This window comes from Drosophila bipectinata, chromosome XR (assembly GCF_030179905.1).
Source record: "Drosophila bipectinata strain 14024-0381.07 chromosome XR, DbipHiC1v2, whole genome shotgun sequence".
Classification (NCBI taxonomy): domain Eukaryota; kingdom Metazoa; phylum Arthropoda; class Insecta; order Diptera; family Drosophilidae; genus Drosophila; species Drosophila bipectinata.
The window spans coordinates 23,251,719-23,268,199 of NC_091735.1; the positions used below are offsets into that span (position 1 = coordinate 23,251,719).

Genomic DNA, 16,481 nt, shown 5'->3' on the forward strand with positions numbered 1-16,481 from the left:
TTTTTGATTTATTTCGCTGGTTCTGATTTTATTTCTTTAATTTTTCAATAAATGCATTTTTTAATATATAAAAACCTATACAATTATTTTTTGTGCCTTATTTAGGTTAAGAATTAAGAATTTAAAAAAGAATAAAGAATATAAATTTATAAAGGATATATCTTAATTGTTTTTTTTTTTTATTTTCTTTTTCAGAAAATGTTTTTTAAATAAATACTACGATTTGTTTTAGTGATAAGCAATTAGAAACCATTATAGATGTTAGAATTATAGATTTTTATTGTGTTTTTTTTTTTGTAACTTTGATTTTTAAACAAATTAAATAATAAATACATCTCACTTAAGGAGTTTTCTTGATATTTTTTTGTGGAAAATATGACAAATTAAATATTAAAATTTTATGATTAATAGGAAACAATTATAAATTCTTATTTGTTTTTTTTTACAATTTGATTTTTAAATAAAATATAAATATAATAAAAATATCTCAATTTTAGATTTTTATAAACTTTTTTTTTTAAGATTTTGAGTTTTAAATAAAATATATTATCACTTTTTTATAGACATCTTATTTTTTTGAAGAAGATATTAGGAAAAAAATTATTCAATTTCTTGATAAAAATCTAAGAACAAGTATGGATTTTTTAAAATAACATTTAAGATTTATAAACAAACAAAAACTAAAAAAAAAAACCTAACTTTACTTCCCAATTACTAACTTTCTAAAAATTACCCGAAAATGTATAAATTCTAATATGTTAAAGCCCACCTCTCTATATATTCATCGTATTACCAAACAGACCGATGGATTTCGGACTTTTCGTAACTCCCATATCTAGATATATCCGGGAAACCGTTATCCCACCAGTGTATGTGTGTCTGTGGATAGGTTAGAGCTGCAGTTTTTTGTGCGTTTTTCGAATTTTGTAATGTCCATTTTTCAGAAATTTGTTATGCCACTGCCCGATGAGGTAAGCCGGAGTCTTTGATATATCCTGATCCTTCATACATCATATATATATATATATATATATCCCCTTACAGGGCAAGTGCCATATTTGCAAGAGGATTTTCTGTTGCGGCAAGTGCCGGCAGAAGCATCAGTTCAACACCCACGCCATTGCTGTGCGGGAATCGTTGGCTCTGCCAGCGAGCAACTCCTCCGGGGAGTCCTCCTCGTCGTCGTCCACATCCTCGACTTCCTCCGCTGGTGGAATCATCGAGCATCGCCTTGAAATGGAGCCGGGAGTGACCACCATTTATGTGTTTTGTCCGATTTGCGAGCGACGGCCACTGTTGCTACGCGAGGAGATGCACGGCGAGCTACTGGCCCACATCGAGGCCTGTCACCTGCCGTTGCGATGCCGGAAATGCCAGCGGAACTACACCCGGATCGATGACCTGCGAGAGTTCAGTAAGTGTGCCGATCAGCAACAGGATTGCTCGGGATCTAGTGATCTCACCTGCGATACAGAAGCCTCAAAGATCACCGTGAAGAAGGCACCGGCCATTGTCTATAGCACCACCATGTCCACACAAACCTCGCCGGTCGTGACGCCCATATCTCTGTTTAACATGCGCTGGAAGGCCAAACGGAGCATCACCCATGAGGAGTACATCAGCGACAGTGTCTCCTCCATAAGGAATCTCTCCTCGATTAGCAACAGTTCCATACGCCGATCCATCGGCCAGATGGGTGGTATTTCCGATAAGGGAAAGCTCATCCGTACCACGTCCACTCCACTCCAGGTGGAGTCCATGTTTGCCAAGCCCAAGGAGCCCATAACATTTAACGCTTCCGGCGGAGGCTATGTCTCGAGTATTTACCACGAAGAACCGAGTCCAGCAATCGAGCCCACTCCTCACCAGCATCATCAGCACCAGCAGCAGCAACAGCCGCTGCAGCAAAGGGCCTGGAAGATGGGGGCGCGCAGCAAGATGAGTGCCGTGACGCCGTTGCGGCAGGTCATGTCGAAGAGCATACAGAAGGCGTTCGTGGAGCACGGCGGAATGTTGGGGCAGCGCAGAGTGCGTTTGGATCTCAGCGATCACAATAATTACTCCACGAACGAGCAGGTGGGTGGAGCAGGAGCAGGAGCGGGAGCTGGAGCTGGAGCTGGAGCTGGAGCAGGTGGTGCTGCATCCTCCGCCTTGGATTTGCGCCTGTCCCCAGCCATGCGACGCACTCAGAGCGAGACCAGCTCCACGTCGGTGCATGTGTCACAGTCCTCGCAGGCCCAACAGCACACCAGACAGATCCTGCTCTCGGCCCAGAAATTGACCACCGAATCCATCATCATCACCCGAGAGAGCTCATCCACGGTTTATAACACCTGCGAGAGCGTGGAGATCATACGTTCCACATCCGAATCGTCCGAAATCCATGTGCCACCACCAGGGACACCCATTCGGGTGTCGGCGGGAACTGGAATAAACAAGAAACAGATTAAATTCGAGACACCGGGGCCGAAGGATAACAAGGAAAACGAGGAGGAGAGCAGGGAGGACTTCTTTACCCCGAATCCGGGAACACCGCCAGAGCGTCCAGAACGGCGGCGCCAGGCGATAGTGCCGCGCCAGCTAAGCGGTGAGTTCTCTCCCAAGAAGGAGACAGAAGCCAAAAAAGACCTGGTCGTGGCCAGACCCAAGCCGCGTCCTCCGTTGCGGGAATGTCGTCAGGCGAAGACCTTTAGCGGCGTCCAGGATATGCCAGCCGAACCCGATGACGACGAGGATGAGGTCTTCCTGCCCACCAATGCATCCACGCGAAAGGAAAAGAAACCGGAGCCGGGAACCGGTAGTATTTGGTCCCTGATGAGTTCCATGATACGGCTGCCGGCCAGCCTGCGCGGCGACAAGGATGCCAACAAAGAGAACGCCAGTGGTTCCCTGATCCGACGCTGTGCCTCCATTGCTGGATCTCTGGTGCGTCCGTCGCGAGGCGATTCCATCGACAAGGATGAGGATGTACAGAGTCTGAAGCGCAAGCGCACCCAAACGCTGGACAATCAATACTGCAGTCCACGGTCGCCGTCCAGTTCCTGCAAGCGCTATCGCATCCGACCCCGGGAACCCATAGAGCGTATGCGCAATACCTAGATTTTAAACTAATTAAGTGTAATTTTTGTGATTTTTTTTTCAATAAATGCTTTGTCGTCTGGAAGATGCCGTTATATGATAGAGTTGCCACATGGGCGAAAACAAATATATAAGTCGAAGAAAGTTTACAAAGTTCTTGATTTAAATCTTAAATTTTTATTAACGTAAGTGTTTTAAAGTCAAAAAGAGATGTGTTTACATTGTATTCTTTGTCTCAAAACCATAGCTGAGGAAAATTATATCCAAAAGCAGGATTGGCAGAAGATTGGAAATTATAAACCAAGTTAAGGACAACTCTGGCTATCAGCAGAGTTGTTTTACTTTGAAAATGTGATATTAATGTGTAATTATGATTAATTTTGAAGTTTTTAAGTATGTTTAGATAATCTTAAACATTAAATTTTCTTTTTACACTTTATAACCTCTAGGTCTTGTCCCTTAGAGGTCAAAGGAATGATTGGACAGGTGCATAAAGCCAGTCACCTTGCGTTTGGGAGTTCCCTTCGAGGTGCCAGCAGCCGGTGATGAGGATCGTGAACGCTGGTTGCGTTGCGATGAATTGGACCGTTGGGTACCAGATTTAGCAGCATAGGCTGCAGCCAAAAGCTGTTTCTTTTTTAGCTCTTGCTTCCGCTTCATCAACATTCTGGGGGAAATATAATTTTCATTAAAATTCAATAAATACATTATAGTTTATCCATATATATTACATAGTCTGTTCATTCTTCCTATTGGCCAATGCTACTTTAATTTGACGCTGACGAAGCAAAGCTTTACGGCGCTCCACGGCCATGTGCTTCATCTCAATGTAACGCTTCTGGCAGATGGACTTGGTCATTTCAATGTCCTTTGCCAATTTGGCGACGATCTTTTCCTAAATGAAAATGATTTAGTTTATGCTGATACCTATGAGATATACTGATCTACGCACTTGACGTTCCTTGAATCTGGCAAAGTGACGATTGTTGCTCTCCTGGAAGGTCTCAATGAAATCATTGTGCAGAGACCACGGCTCGGGATGGAATAGCATCTTGATGCCGCTTGGCATGTTGTTGCCAACCAAACGACCGCGTACCTCCTTGCGGCAGATGGGGCACTGGTAGATGAGTGCATCGCTCGGTGTACGACCCACACATACCTTTACACACTTCTCGCATGAAACATGGTGACAGGCGAGAAGGATAAGCTTCGTTTTATTCTTAAAGTATATTTCGAAGCATCGGTTGCAGTGGATCCACAGCTTAAGCGCGTCATAACTAGGTTCGTTGACCATAACGCAATCATCTGACTCCATGGCAGGAGCCTTACTTAGTTTTGATACATTCGACATCGAGATCTATTTTAAATTTCACAATTTTTCTCAGAATTATGAGCTTCTACGTCCCAGGTTTGAATTTGAATGACTGTGATACAGTTATGGTTGGCAACACGTATGGCAGCACAAAAAACTTTTGATAGATATCTGGCAGCCTACTGTGATCATTGCTGAACCTGAATCGATAGTATCGGTAGTTTTAGATTTTCTATGAAAATAATAAGTTTTTATAATGATTTTTATTTAAATAACAGCGAAATAAATAGTAAACAAAATTTAACAATAAATTTCGAATCATTTTCTACATTTATTTCAAAAAATAGAATCATCAAACATTCATCGATAAAAGTGTCATCTCTAATTTATGAACATTCATCATCTGGCCACACTATCAGTGTTTGGCACTTTTGTATTTTAAGGAAACTGTCTTGTTTTATTATTTTTTTTTGTTTGACGACGCTTGATCTGTAGTAGCAGCTTCATTGTATGAAAATTGAAAAACTCAGAGAAAAACTCCCATCCAAGACGACAATCATGAGCGGCAAGGCGGGCGTGGTGCTGAATTGCCGCACTTGTACAAGGGCCTGCAAGCAGCACAAGGCGCTTCAGGATGAGATCGAGCTGGGCCCCGCCGAGGGCACCACTACACTGGCCAACATGCTGAACTACTGCTCTGGCCTGTCTTTCGAGCCGCAGGACGGCGCCGCCATGCCTCAGCATATTTGCCTCCACTGTCTGCAGCTCCTGGAGCAGGCCTTCAACTTTAAGCGTATGGTGCTCGATTCCGATGAGCTACTACGCCTCGGTTTGGACGAAATCGCCCAGGGAAGCCAGCTGAAAAACAGCCAAGAACAGCAATTTGAGCATGAAACCGATGTGTCGGCATCAGAGACACTTCCCGAAACGGAGACGTTGCCCGAAGAAAACGAGGAATACGTGATGATCGAAATGCTCGGCGAAGAACAGGATCCAGGCATAGTAAATATAAACACTAACGGTTAACTTATGCTTCAACACATTTACCCATAGACGATCCCAATTACTCACACCCGCATGCTCACCAGAAACACCATTAACATTGCATTAATTAAACCCATAATTCTTATGACAGTTGAACGAGGGGGATTTGGAGGGAGAACATAAGCTGGGTGCCATAATGGAAATAACACAGGACGAGGAGGAGTACGTCATTGAGGAGGTGACCGAACAGGAGATGGCCGGCTCAGAGGACAAGGAGGAGCACCTGATCGTCGAGGGCGTCCACGAGTACCAGCCAGCGAATGTCGAGTACGTTACGATTAAGGATGAATACCAGGCAATGATAGCCGAGGAGGATGACATCGAGGTAATGGACGAGTCGGCCACTGGTGGCGAGATAATCCAAGCCCAGATGATTGTGATACCCAGCGACGGGGTGATGGCCGAGGAGACTCTCGAAATGGACGAGAATGGGACCGGAGAGCATTTGGTATGATCAGAATCTTACTATGAATCTTGTAGAGAATAAAAATGTTTATGGTTTTGTTCAAACAGATACAGGAGGAAGTCTGCGAGGAGGATTTTCTGGAGGAGTCACTGGACTCGGTGCCGACAAGTACAAACGAAACTTTGCCGCATGTGTGCAAGGTTTGCCAGAAGGGATTCCGGCAGCTGTGCCGCCTCAATCAGCACATGCGCAGCCATGTGGACGAGAAGCATTACGAGTGCCAGGAGTGCGGCAAGCGACTGAAGCATATGCGCAACTACAAGGAGCACATGCTCACCCACACGAATATCAAGCCGCACCAGTGCGACATTTGCGGACGGTATTATCGCACCACCTCCAGTCTGGCGGCCCACAAACGCAACCATGCCGACGACAAGCCCTATACGTGTGATCAGTGCGGACGCGGTTATGCCGCTCTGGATCATTTGCGTCGCCACAAGCTCACCCACACTGGTGAGCGTCCCTATGCCTGTGATTTGTGCGACAAGGCCTACTACGACTCCTCGTCGCTGCGCCAGCACAAGATTAGCCACACCGGCGAGAAGGCCTACACCTGTGAGATCTGTGGCGTGGGATTGTCGCAGAAATCCGGCTACAAAAAGCACCTGCTGGTCCACTCCGGTGCCAAGCCGCACAAGTGCCACATCTGCGGACGCGCCTTCACCTTCACCAGCAACCTCAATGCCCACGTTCGCCTACACTCCGGCGAAAAGCCATTCAAGTGTGAGTTCTGCGTTAAGGCCTTTCCCACCAAGAAGCGTCTGAACAGCCACCTTCGTGTCCACAACAAGGAGCAGTCTAGCTCCACAAATACCCGCAAGGCGATGGCGGGCGGCAACGGTAACGCTGGTGGGAATGATGTACCTGATCAGCCGGTGTCCAAGTCCAAGGTAGTGGTGGTTCTCTAAACAGCAAATAGCTTTTCGACAATTATTTAAGATTATTATTATATCTAAATATTATATATATATATATTTATATGATATATATTTTAAAAATTTAATAGCTATATACATTCGATTATAGATGGTATATAGCTTTAAATTTTATTGAAAGCTATACCTATAAACATATATATATATAGATATATTAATATATGTAATATATAGGGACAGGTATTAGGATTATGAATGAACTATTAACAGACACTGTACCATGTACATGTATTTTTCCACCGCCAAGGCAATAAATTGTAATAATCCTAAATGTAAATATTTGTTCTATCCCGAATGTCCTTGGCTAGAATTAATTATTTATTGGCAATGCTAATGATAATAATAAATTTCAAGTTTTTTTTCTTTTTGTAAACGAAAAACAATGTTTTCTTTTTTATTTTTTTTTACCTTAAAAACTAGCTCTTATCCAAAATGATAAGATAACGATACGAAAATTTGTAAAGGAATTAAGGAGGAGAAAAAAATAAAACACCTGATTTCAGATTTTTTTTTGGTTTAGCTTTTAGCTGTTGTTTGGTTTTCATTAATCATTAATCAATAATTAATAATAATAATATTAAGTTTACATTGCCAAACAACAAAAACAAGCAAGTTTAGTTATTTATTTTAAAAACAAAAACATTCGTATAGCTCTTATCCGAAAAAAATTGTAATAAAAAATAGCCTGCCCACCCTGCCACAGTCAACGCTCGAGTGGGCTTATGGGCGTGTCTAATGTGATCTACATAGTGCATGTAGGTGGTGTACTTGCACCTGGGGATACTGGATACTCTTTCGTGGAAGGAGGGCTTAAGGTTTCTCTCTTTTTTTTTTTTGGAATACAAGTTGTTATAGTTCTCTTTTTTTTTTTGTGAAGAATTCTTGTTTTTTTTTGTTTAATCATAACTGTGTGTGTGTTTAATGTATGGCATTGTGTATTGGCAAACAATTCAACTATTAACGCCCCAACATGCCGCGCGACCAATTCTTGACCATCGGCTTGGCCTTGGCTTGCTCCAAACGCTCCGCTTCCTGCATCTGTTCAGCTAGCTTGCGCTGATTCTCCCGGAACTGATTCACCGGATCGTCAAACTGGCGGTAATAGTGCAGCACCTCACGCACATCATCCACATTGTTCTGAGCGATTACTAAAAATAATAAAAAACAACAGGGATTAGTACTTATAATCAAACATCCATTAGTTGGAGGTACTAACTCTTAAGGAAGGCAACGAGGTCCAGCAACTGGCAATCATCGTCGTTGCCATGCCAGCGTGTGATTCCAAATGTGTTGTCCGGGTGCATTTTTGTGGAATTCGAATCCCAATCAATGACTATTACCTATGGAACCACAAAATTAATAGAAACATGTCCATAATAACAGACAGTATATGTAGCTACGTACCTTCCGCAAATCTCTGTTCAGATTATCGAGGTTCTTGACATGATGGCCATCCACAAAGTGTGTTGCATCCCGGACAAGGCGATACATGATATATCCATTAGGATCTAGCGCATCTAAAATAGGGAACACGGTCATGCCCTGTTCGGCAGTAAAGACTACAATTTCAAAGTCTTTGGCGCACTCGGCCAGGAAGTGATCAACGCCGGGACGCTTCTTGAAACGCCAGCCGGTCTGATATGTCCAATCCGGATGCACCAGCACATCCTTCATTTCTAGTACTAAAGTATACTTTGGCTGTATATATGGATGCTTGAGCGGATCGGGCAATAGTTTGTCGCGCGACGGTTCTTGGATCATTTTCTGATAGTAGTGAATGCTCTTCCACATACGCTGTAAATATTGCTGCAGAAGCGGCTTCTGTGTGAACTCATCCTCGATGGTCTGTCCGTTTGGATCAACCTCGGGTTTTCCAAATTCATAAATGGCCCAAAGGCCGGCAGCCAAGCCACCGCCTCCGAAAATGGCAAAGCTACAAGGATTATGGAAAGCTATTATAACTGGAGAGAGAGAGGAAGATAAGACGTTGCCTACCCTAGCTTCATACGTTTCCAGGCATGCTCATTCTCCTTGGCCTCTTCCTCCTCTTGCTGTTTACGCTCCTTGGCCAAATCGTTGTCCACTTCGGGTGCTGTTTGCGGGAAGAGCTTGGCTAGCAGTGGTGTATTTGTGAGCAAGGATTCATCGCCACTACTGGCTGCAGTTGAACTGCCAGTGGCCGTTCCAGTTTCGGCAGTTTGTTCTAAAAATATTTTCGGAAATTTTTTCAAATTGAAGGACCTGGATGATGGATGGGACGGAATGGACTGATGGCGACGACGACTTACTGTTGGTTGTGCTACTATAGCCGCGTACGGCGCGGTACATTGCAACACCAGTTGGCGAGATGGTACCGCGATGAGGTTGATTACCCAATGACCTGAGGTTCTGGTACTGGCGGATCGATGTGAGAACGCGCGGCGAACTAACGCTGCGCAGCAGCTGAATGATTGTGGGTGGTGGTGCCATGGTAGTGCCTGAGGGTCTCGATCAATCGGTCTCTAATCGCGGTATCCCGTTTCGACCGTTTTTCCTGCCCAGTCGTGACGACTTGTTCGTACAAAATCTCAATATAAAATAACTTTCAACCTACAAACCGGCACGGTGGCGTTAGACAATTATCAAACGTCGCCTACTTTGGCGTTAGTACATTTAGCACGTGGCCATAAGCCACAGTGCTGTTGCCATGGTATTTTTTTTTAGTATTTTTCCTTATTTACAAGGAAATTTCAATAATTAAACTAATATAATAATAAAAATTCATAAAATAAAAAATATAAATACATTTTTAATTAATAAATTGTTAGCTTTCATTTATATTTTAGCTTTTATTATATAGACCATAAAAATTAGCTAAATTTTAACCCAATCTGGCAACTCTTGTCCAACTGGGTGGCAATAAGAAGAATAACAGGACGCTTGGAATCCAATTCAGTTTTAATTAAATTCTTCGGAAAACTGGCCATTGGCTCCATTTGAATTGCCCAGCAGCATGGAGCAATCGGATCTGTGCCGTGTGTGCAATATCCCATCGGGAAATTGCTTGCCACTCTTCACGCCGCATCTGGTTTCTGGCGAACTAACGACTTTAGCCAAGATTCTGAGCTACTGCAGCGGCCTGACTCTCCTGGAGACGGAGGACTACCTGCCCCAACACATATGCCAGGGATGTTCGGTTAAGCTGCGGCGGTACTGGGAATTCAAGCGCGTCGCTCTGAAGACGGACGCGGTTCTCCGACAACTTTATAAAGGTCTGAAAGTCAAGGAAAAATATTACTATGTGTCGGGAGAGGAGGTGGGGGAGGAGCAACATATGGAAGAGGACGATGAAGCTATAGACCAGGAGTTTGAGCTAGATCAGGAACTGGTTCACGAAGATGATTTTGTGGTGGTGAACGAGGCAAGCCAAGAGGATGAGGATGAGCTAGAGATTAAGGTGGAGGAGGAGTTGTCAGCCAAGCTTTGGAAGCGAAGTATTGCCGATCTAGAGGTCGACGATATTCAGGATGTCATCATCGAAGAAACTAGCCACAGCCAGCTCTTCATGGAGGAGGAGGAAGATACCCAAGATAACTATGAGGAAATTGGGGAACCAACTGAAGAGCAACCACAGGAGGCGAAAACTCAACCTTCGGGCAATAGAAGCCGCCGCAAGAAGACCACTAATCCATCACTAAAGTGTCCGGTATGTGAAGCATTTATCTTTCTCAAAAAATACTCTCTAATTCTTAGTTAATTTTTCCAGATCTGCGAGAAGCAACTGAGCACTAGCAACTCCTTCAAGTACCACATGCAGCTGCACAGCGACCAGAAGCCGTATGTCTGCCAGATATGCGGGGAGTCCTTCAAGACCCGCAACGCCCACGACGGGCATGCCACCCTGCACGATCCAAACAATCCAAATACCTGCCCCACCTGCGGCAAGGTGTACCGTCAGGCGTCATCGCTGCGCACCCACCTGCTAACCCACAGCGGCATCAAGCCGTTCGAGTGCGGTGTCTGCGGCAAGCGACTCACCCAAAAGTCCGGTTACAAGAAGCACATGCTCACCCATACCGGCGAGAAGCCGCACGAATGTGATATCTGCAAACGTACCTTTCGCTATTCAAGCAATCTGATTGCCCACAAACGCAGCCACAGCCAGTCCAAGCCGCATCATTGCCTGGTCTGCCAGAAGCGGAGCTTCGGCACCACCACCGAACTGAATCGCCACATGCTCGTCCACAGCAGCGATCGTCCGTTCGAGTGTCCGGAGTGCAGCAAGACCTTCAAACGCCAGGTCTCCCTCACCCTTCACATCCAATCGCACAAGAACCCAAATGCCGGAAAGATGAAAAAAAAGAAGGAATGGGTGGACCTTTAAATTAGGAATTAAGATATCCATACCCGATATATGTTTTCCAAAGCTAATCCTAAAGAGAGGGTTGAGAGAACCTTAGTCATAGAATTAATTCTTAATTTTAGTTGTTTTCTCAACGCTGTATTATTATTTTTTATTAGTTTTAAGCTTAATTTCTTATTTTATTTAAGAAGAAAAGTATTGTTTTTTAAATAAAAACCATTTGTCAACTTTTAAGATGGATGTTAGATTTATTTAAAACGTTGTGCTTAATACAAGTATTATTTTGTTGATTTATTTTGTTCTTTGATATAACAAGTTCTTCTGTTACTAAGGACAATAATCTAAGGATTAATGGTTTATTCTCGCACCCCTGTTGTATTAATATTCTTACTATATCGCATATACAATTGATTTCGATCTTGAAAGGATTTTAAGGATAATGCTGGCAAGACGGGTTCAACACAAAAATTTCCAGTCTTTTTTTTTTTGTTTTTGTTTTGGGATTTGGAGGATACTACTATATATTTTATATAAATGGGGGGCTATTTTCTAAACAAATGGAAGTTCTGATTAATTATTTTCATGATCTAAAAGCTAAAAAGAAAAAAAAAATTAAATATTTTCCCAATTAGAGGAGTACGGAACGAGTGTGTTGTGTTGTGTGTGAGTGCGAGCGGGTGAGAAAACAAAACATGAAAATTAATTTTAAATAAATATTTGTTAATTCTAAAATATAATATTATAAATGTATATATATATATATGTATGTATACGGATTGGATAATGTGAGTGCTTGCTAATACTTGGCAGACATAAAAAATGAGAGTAAGATATAGAGACATATAGGGACATACGTCTATATACTATATACAGATCACAAGAGGTCGCATTAAAACATAAGTGGTTTCTTCGATTCTGAGTTTTTATGAATAATATCGATGAGTTTTTTTAAATAAAAAATAAAAAAAAAAATGTATGCTTTTCTGGAAGTACTTTTGGTTTAAAATTAAAAAAAAAACAAAAAAAAAAAAGGAAACTTTCAACAATGGAGGCACGCCCGGTACTATATCCTTCCACTGCTAATCCTTCTCCTGTTGCTGGAGAAGAGCGGCAATCTCCTGGAACTTGTGACGAAAGTCAACGCTGCTCTCACTAATCACCGACATGCTCGACGATGGATCCTAAAAATTATAGTTTGTTTTTTTTTAAATAAAATTTAAAAACAAAAAGAAGAAGAAGTCTACAATTCTCACCAATATATCTCTGGTGGCATCTATTTCATCCAAATGTCCCAGCAACGATGTTAGGGAGAAGTCATTGATGTTGTCCTCCAGCCATCGGGCATTGGATGTGGAGTCGCGGAGCAAGTGCATCGGACTTACGCTGCCATGGAAGAAGTTTTGAGCTGCAAAAACGAATATATTAATACTCTTTCAACTTTTCTCACAAAAAATAGTTATATTACTTGAGCTCTCATCCTGGATAACTGGCTCTGGGATCTGGGTACTGTCCGCACTGGTAGTGGTAGTGGTAGTGCTAGTTCCACAGAAATCCAAATTGGGCATATCCCTGCCGCCCTGCATAATGTCATTCACCGGCAGCTCGAATGACGGCTCGTCTTCTTTTTCCTGGTTATCCTCCTGGAAGCATAACCCGCCTGCCTGGCACTCATTGGTGTTGGAAACGGAGCTAACCGAGAGCGAGGGAGAGGATGAAACGGAACTGCCTATACCGCTGGAGGCAGTGTCTGCGTCCAAGCGATCAATGGGCTGGAAGAGACCGCCGTGTAGCTGCCGGACACTAAGCATATCGTAGGGACGAGCCCCCAAAGAACCGGGTGGCAGTAAGCGACGCTGGACGAGCACCTGTCTCCGGAGCTTCTGCCGGGTGAGCTGTTGGGAGGTAAGGTCATCAACTACAATGGAAGAAAAGTGGATAAGAAGTGGACTTACCGCCGTTAGCTGCCTCACGGGATCAATGATATTGCCGATGGGTCGTCGGACTGGGAGCATCGGTGTCCGGAAATTGCCATCCATGCCCGAGTTGACACCAGCGGCGGCCGCCGCCTCTGCCAGCTGTTGCGCCTTGTTCATCAGATCCCGCTTGCGATCGCAGGTGTGACCGCAGGTGCACTGCCGCCGGCGTACACGCTCGCTGAGATTGGCCACCATCAGCAGATGCTTCAGCCGATTGCTCACCGTCGACGAGGTGACGGCCTTGACGCGCTCCACGCTATCACAGTCGTTGGGATTGTACGGCAGCAAGCTGGTTGCTGGCGAGGATGTAGTAGTGCTGGCATTGGAATTGCTGCACGCCGTGGAGGATGGAACGGCGGGGACACTCGTAGTCTCGATCTCACACCAATAGTACTCCAGCTCCAGCTTGGAGTCCTGACCCAGCACCACATACAGATCCCCAATGGTTATGTCCGCTGCATTGGACACCGTCCAGCCGCGTCGTATCCGCTTGAGGATGTCATCGCTGAGCAGGGGTTTGAAGTTGCGCGCCTGGGCGGCAGCTGCCGCCTCCTTGGCTTCCTTGCGTTTGGCGCGGGAAACGGTGGGAGTGACGGCGGGTGCTGACGGAGCTGGTGGAGCAGGTGGTGCTGGTGGGGGAGGTGGTGGCGCTACAGCTGGTGCTGTCGTGGCTGGGGTAGCCGGTGCAGGCTCTGTCGCTTCCGTTGTTTCTGTCGTGGCAGCCACTGCTCCTTCTGCGCCGGCTAGAAACTCCAGGATCTCCTCGCCCAGCTCATCGCCGCTACTGCTCTCCACCTTGGCATGATTCTCCTCCGCTACAGCAGCTCCTGCACCACTTCCAACTCCTCCTCCTTCGTCCAGGCTCTTTTCCAACGCCGGACTCGCTCCCGATTTGGGTTTCTTGGCCTCGGGGGAACGCTTCTCGGAGCCGCTTTCAGTTCTCGGTCGCTTGCTGGTGGCCACCGGAACACACGGAACATTGGCCAGCGATTCGCTGCGCACCTTGAAGCCCATGCGCTCCTCGTAGGCCGTCAGGCAGATGTTAACGCTGCTCAGATAGGCCGTGATGCTGAGCAGAGGACGATGGATGGTCACTCCGGGTCGCGGTTGGAAGCAGAGCAGCGGATCCAGTGATGGGGCTGGGGTATTTGGGGGCTCAGATTCGTTGTTATTGTTGTTCGTGGAAGGAGCTACGGCTGGAGAGGCGGTGGTGCCGGTGGGGTTTGTGGTTGTTGTGGCGGTGGAGGAGGAGGTTGTGGCAGTGGCGGAGGTTGCAGCAGCGGAGGAGGTGGTGGCGGCAGTGGTGGAGGCGGCTGCAGCTACACTGGCCATGTAGGCAGACTTCTCTTCGCTTAAACGCTGGCTTTCACTCCGCCACTTGAACTCGAAGGTCTTGATGAAACTAATCAGTTTCTTGTGCAATGGTACTATGATCCTGCCGCGAGGATTCTGGGCCAGAGACTGCACCCTACCGAACGACTCCATATTGGCAGGCGTTACCACCACCTCCACCTTGCTGGGCAACCGAATGTCCTCCAGACTGTCTGTAAGAGATTCAAGATAAGTTGAAGGATGTAGTCAGTTATGGATGTCCTGTACTAACCATCAAGTTGATTTAATCGCCGGAGTGCTTTGCAGGATGGCGTCTTGATCCTTATATTCTTGCCCTTGGATCTCACCATGATCTGACCCTGGTAGACCAGCTGTTTCATCTTCATGAAGTGCTTCTCCGTGAGGAAGGTGAGCTTGCGACGCATTTCTCCATAATTGATTAAAGTATACAGCTCCTGGGCGGGCTTTTTTAATTCTAAAATATTTTTTAAAAAATTAATTAATAAATATACATAATAGTTAATAGTTTTCGTTATATTTTAGACTCAGATTTTGATTATTTTTGGTTAAAATAATTATTTAAACTATTTTCCATTTAATTCTATTTTTTTATGGACTCCTTTATTATTTTTAAACCAAAATTCTTGAATATTCCTATTCCATTTTTTAAATAAACAACAGCTTTGATTTAAAAGTCAAAAAATAATCAAAAATATAAACTTCCTTTTTGTCCAAAATTGCTTATTTATATTTTTTATAAACTCTTCATTAATTAATAAATAAACAAACCCCCACTGTTGCCATGCAAAGATCTCATAGAGTCAGCAAATCATCAGAATAATCCCGTTTAGTTCTTGGAACTCCGATCTCTCTTACCTTCCGAGTAGCGCACATACTTGCAGATCTTGTGATAGGTCTGATAGTAGTGCTGGCGAACATGATCCTTGGTCTTGAAGCTGTAGTCGCTGTTGGCATTGCGACGCTTCAGCTTGGCATTGATGCAATTGGCCACCGCCTCGAAATCCTTCCCAAATTCGTTCAAAGCATCAAAGAAGCAGTTTCTTTCGATGTTCGTCCATGTGGTCTTGCCGTTGCCGGTCTTCAGCTGGGACGGTGTCTTCTGGGCGGCCTTCTCCTCCTTTTTGGACAGCTCCCGTTCGCTGGGTGGCGGTGTCATCGGTCGTGTCTGATCCTGTTTCATTTTTTGGATGACCCTTGCACTGGCCCGCGTTCCGGGGCAATTGTGCATGGTAACCGAGCCGAGGAGTTCCTCCTCCGGCTCCGCCTGATGGATGCTAGGCAGAAGCTTGAAATGAACGCCCTTGCCATTGGAAACAGTTGGTTGTTGTGATTGCTGGGAGTGATGAGACTGCTGCGGTTGCTGTTTGGATTCCTCTGATGAAGAAACTGCCGGCGGTTTACACATTTCTTCCATGTTTGATGCCGCCTTCGGATATACCGTTTCCACATCCGTATCCGCCTCCGTCGAATGGAGTTGGATCTGGAACAGGATCAGGATGCAATATGAAACTGCGTTGTCTCTTTCAAGAGAATCGACACAAAAAATGGCGCTCGCCGCTGACGAGAGTGTTTGTTTTTTTCGACCTCCCCGCCCCGATCGATCGATGCGATTTGGCCCAAATCTAGCCCACTGTCTTCGCCATTTCTTTGGGCATCAGTTTCCGTCGATTTCACTGTTCTGCGGCCACTCACCTAAAAGGCAGACATGAAAAATTGGCTCGTTCGACTATAATAAAAAAGTTATAGACGCTAGGGATGTTGACGTTCTCCTAACAGCACGCTGTTGTCCTAACAGTGGGCTAGTTAACAGTTGGTTGTGTGCTGTTATGCGCATGTAAATACATTTCTAGTATTGTTAAACTTTGAATTACTGTTAAGATTTAAAAAATCAAAACCATTTAAAAAAAAAAACGTTTAGTACTGATTATAGTTTTAATTAAAAATTAATAAATAAATTATTTATAAGTAGGTAGCT

The 16,481-nt window shown here is 44.6% G+C and overlaps 6 protein-coding genes across 7 annotated transcripts; 3 read left to right on the forward strand and 3 right to left on the reverse strand.

Annotated features, from left to right (window-relative positions):
- Positions 1–836: 836 nt before the first annotated feature.
- fs(1)Ya (female sterile (1) Young arrest) lies at positions 837–3,163 on the forward strand. Its single transcript, XM_017248099.3, has 2 exons — positions 837–971; positions 1,045–3,163. Exons 1-2 carry the CDS (start codon positions 930–932, stop codon positions 3,097–3,099), a joined length of 2,097 nt encoding a protein of 698 aa, XP_017103588.2. The 5' UTR covers positions 837–929; the 3' UTR covers positions 3,100–3,163.
- A 283-nt stretch (positions 3,164–3,446) lies between these two features.
- On the reverse strand, positions 3,447–4,527 carry vilya. The gene is made up of 3 exons (XM_017247956.3): positions 4,031–4,527; positions 3,810–3,973; positions 3,447–3,745 (listed from the first exon to the last, which is right to left on the reverse strand). The coding sequence occupies exons 1-3, from the start codon at positions 4,427–4,429 to the stop codon at positions 3,538–3,540; spliced, it is 771 nt and encodes a 256-aa protein (XP_017103445.1). The 5' UTR covers positions 4,430–4,527; the 3' UTR covers positions 3,447–3,537.
- Positions 4,528–4,798: 271 nt separating this feature from the next.
- dwg (deformed wings) lies at positions 4,799–7,112 on the forward strand. The gene is made up of 3 exons (XM_017248033.3): positions 4,799–5,392; positions 5,526–5,882; positions 5,948–7,112. Exons 1-3 carry the CDS (start codon positions 4,901–4,903, stop codon positions 6,806–6,808), a joined length of 1,710 nt encoding a protein of 569 aa, XP_017103522.2. The 5' UTR covers positions 4,799–4,900; the 3' UTR covers positions 6,809–7,112.
- Positions 7,113–7,350: 238 nt separating this feature from the next.
- On the reverse strand, positions 7,351–9,447 carry ttm50 (tiny tim 50). Its single transcript, XM_017248045.3, has 5 exons — positions 9,124–9,447; positions 8,831–9,038; positions 8,240–8,768; positions 8,052–8,175; positions 7,351–7,983 (listed from the first exon to the last, which is right to left on the reverse strand). Exons 1-5 carry the CDS (start codon positions 9,302–9,304, stop codon positions 7,793–7,795), a joined length of 1,233 nt encoding a protein of 410 aa, XP_017103534.1. The 5' UTR covers positions 9,305–9,447; the 3' UTR covers positions 7,351–7,792.
- Positions 9,448–9,776: 329 nt separating this feature from the next.
- Positions 9,777–11,334, forward strand: LOC108129758 (zinc finger protein 514). Its single transcript, XM_017247987.3, has 2 exons — positions 9,777–10,520; positions 10,581–11,334. The coding sequence occupies exons 1-2, from the start codon at positions 9,828–9,830 to the stop codon at positions 11,196–11,198; spliced, it is 1,311 nt and encodes a 436-aa protein (XP_017103476.2). The 5' UTR covers positions 9,777–9,827; the 3' UTR covers positions 11,199–11,334.
- A 71-nt stretch (positions 11,335–11,405) lies between these two features.
- Positions 11,406–16,287, reverse strand: crm (cramped chromatin regulator). Of its 2 annotated transcripts, XM_017247977.2 has the most exons (7): positions 16,199–16,287; positions 15,362–15,986; positions 14,757–14,960; positions 13,130–14,697; positions 12,643–13,069; positions 12,431–12,582; positions 11,406–12,358 (listed from the first exon to the last, which is right to left on the reverse strand). In XM_017247977.2, exons 2-7 carry the CDS (start codon positions 15,918–15,920, stop codon positions 12,257–12,259), a joined length of 3,012 nt encoding a protein of 1,003 aa, XP_017103466.2. In that variant the 5' UTR covers positions 15,921–15,986; positions 16,199–16,287; the 3' UTR covers positions 11,406–12,256. The 2 variants fall into 2 exon arrangements, with proteins under 2 accessions (XP_017103466.2, XP_017103457.2); XM_017247968.2 differs by having other exon boundaries at positions 15,362–16,281.
- Between the last annotated feature and the right edge of the window lie 194 nt (positions 16,288–16,481).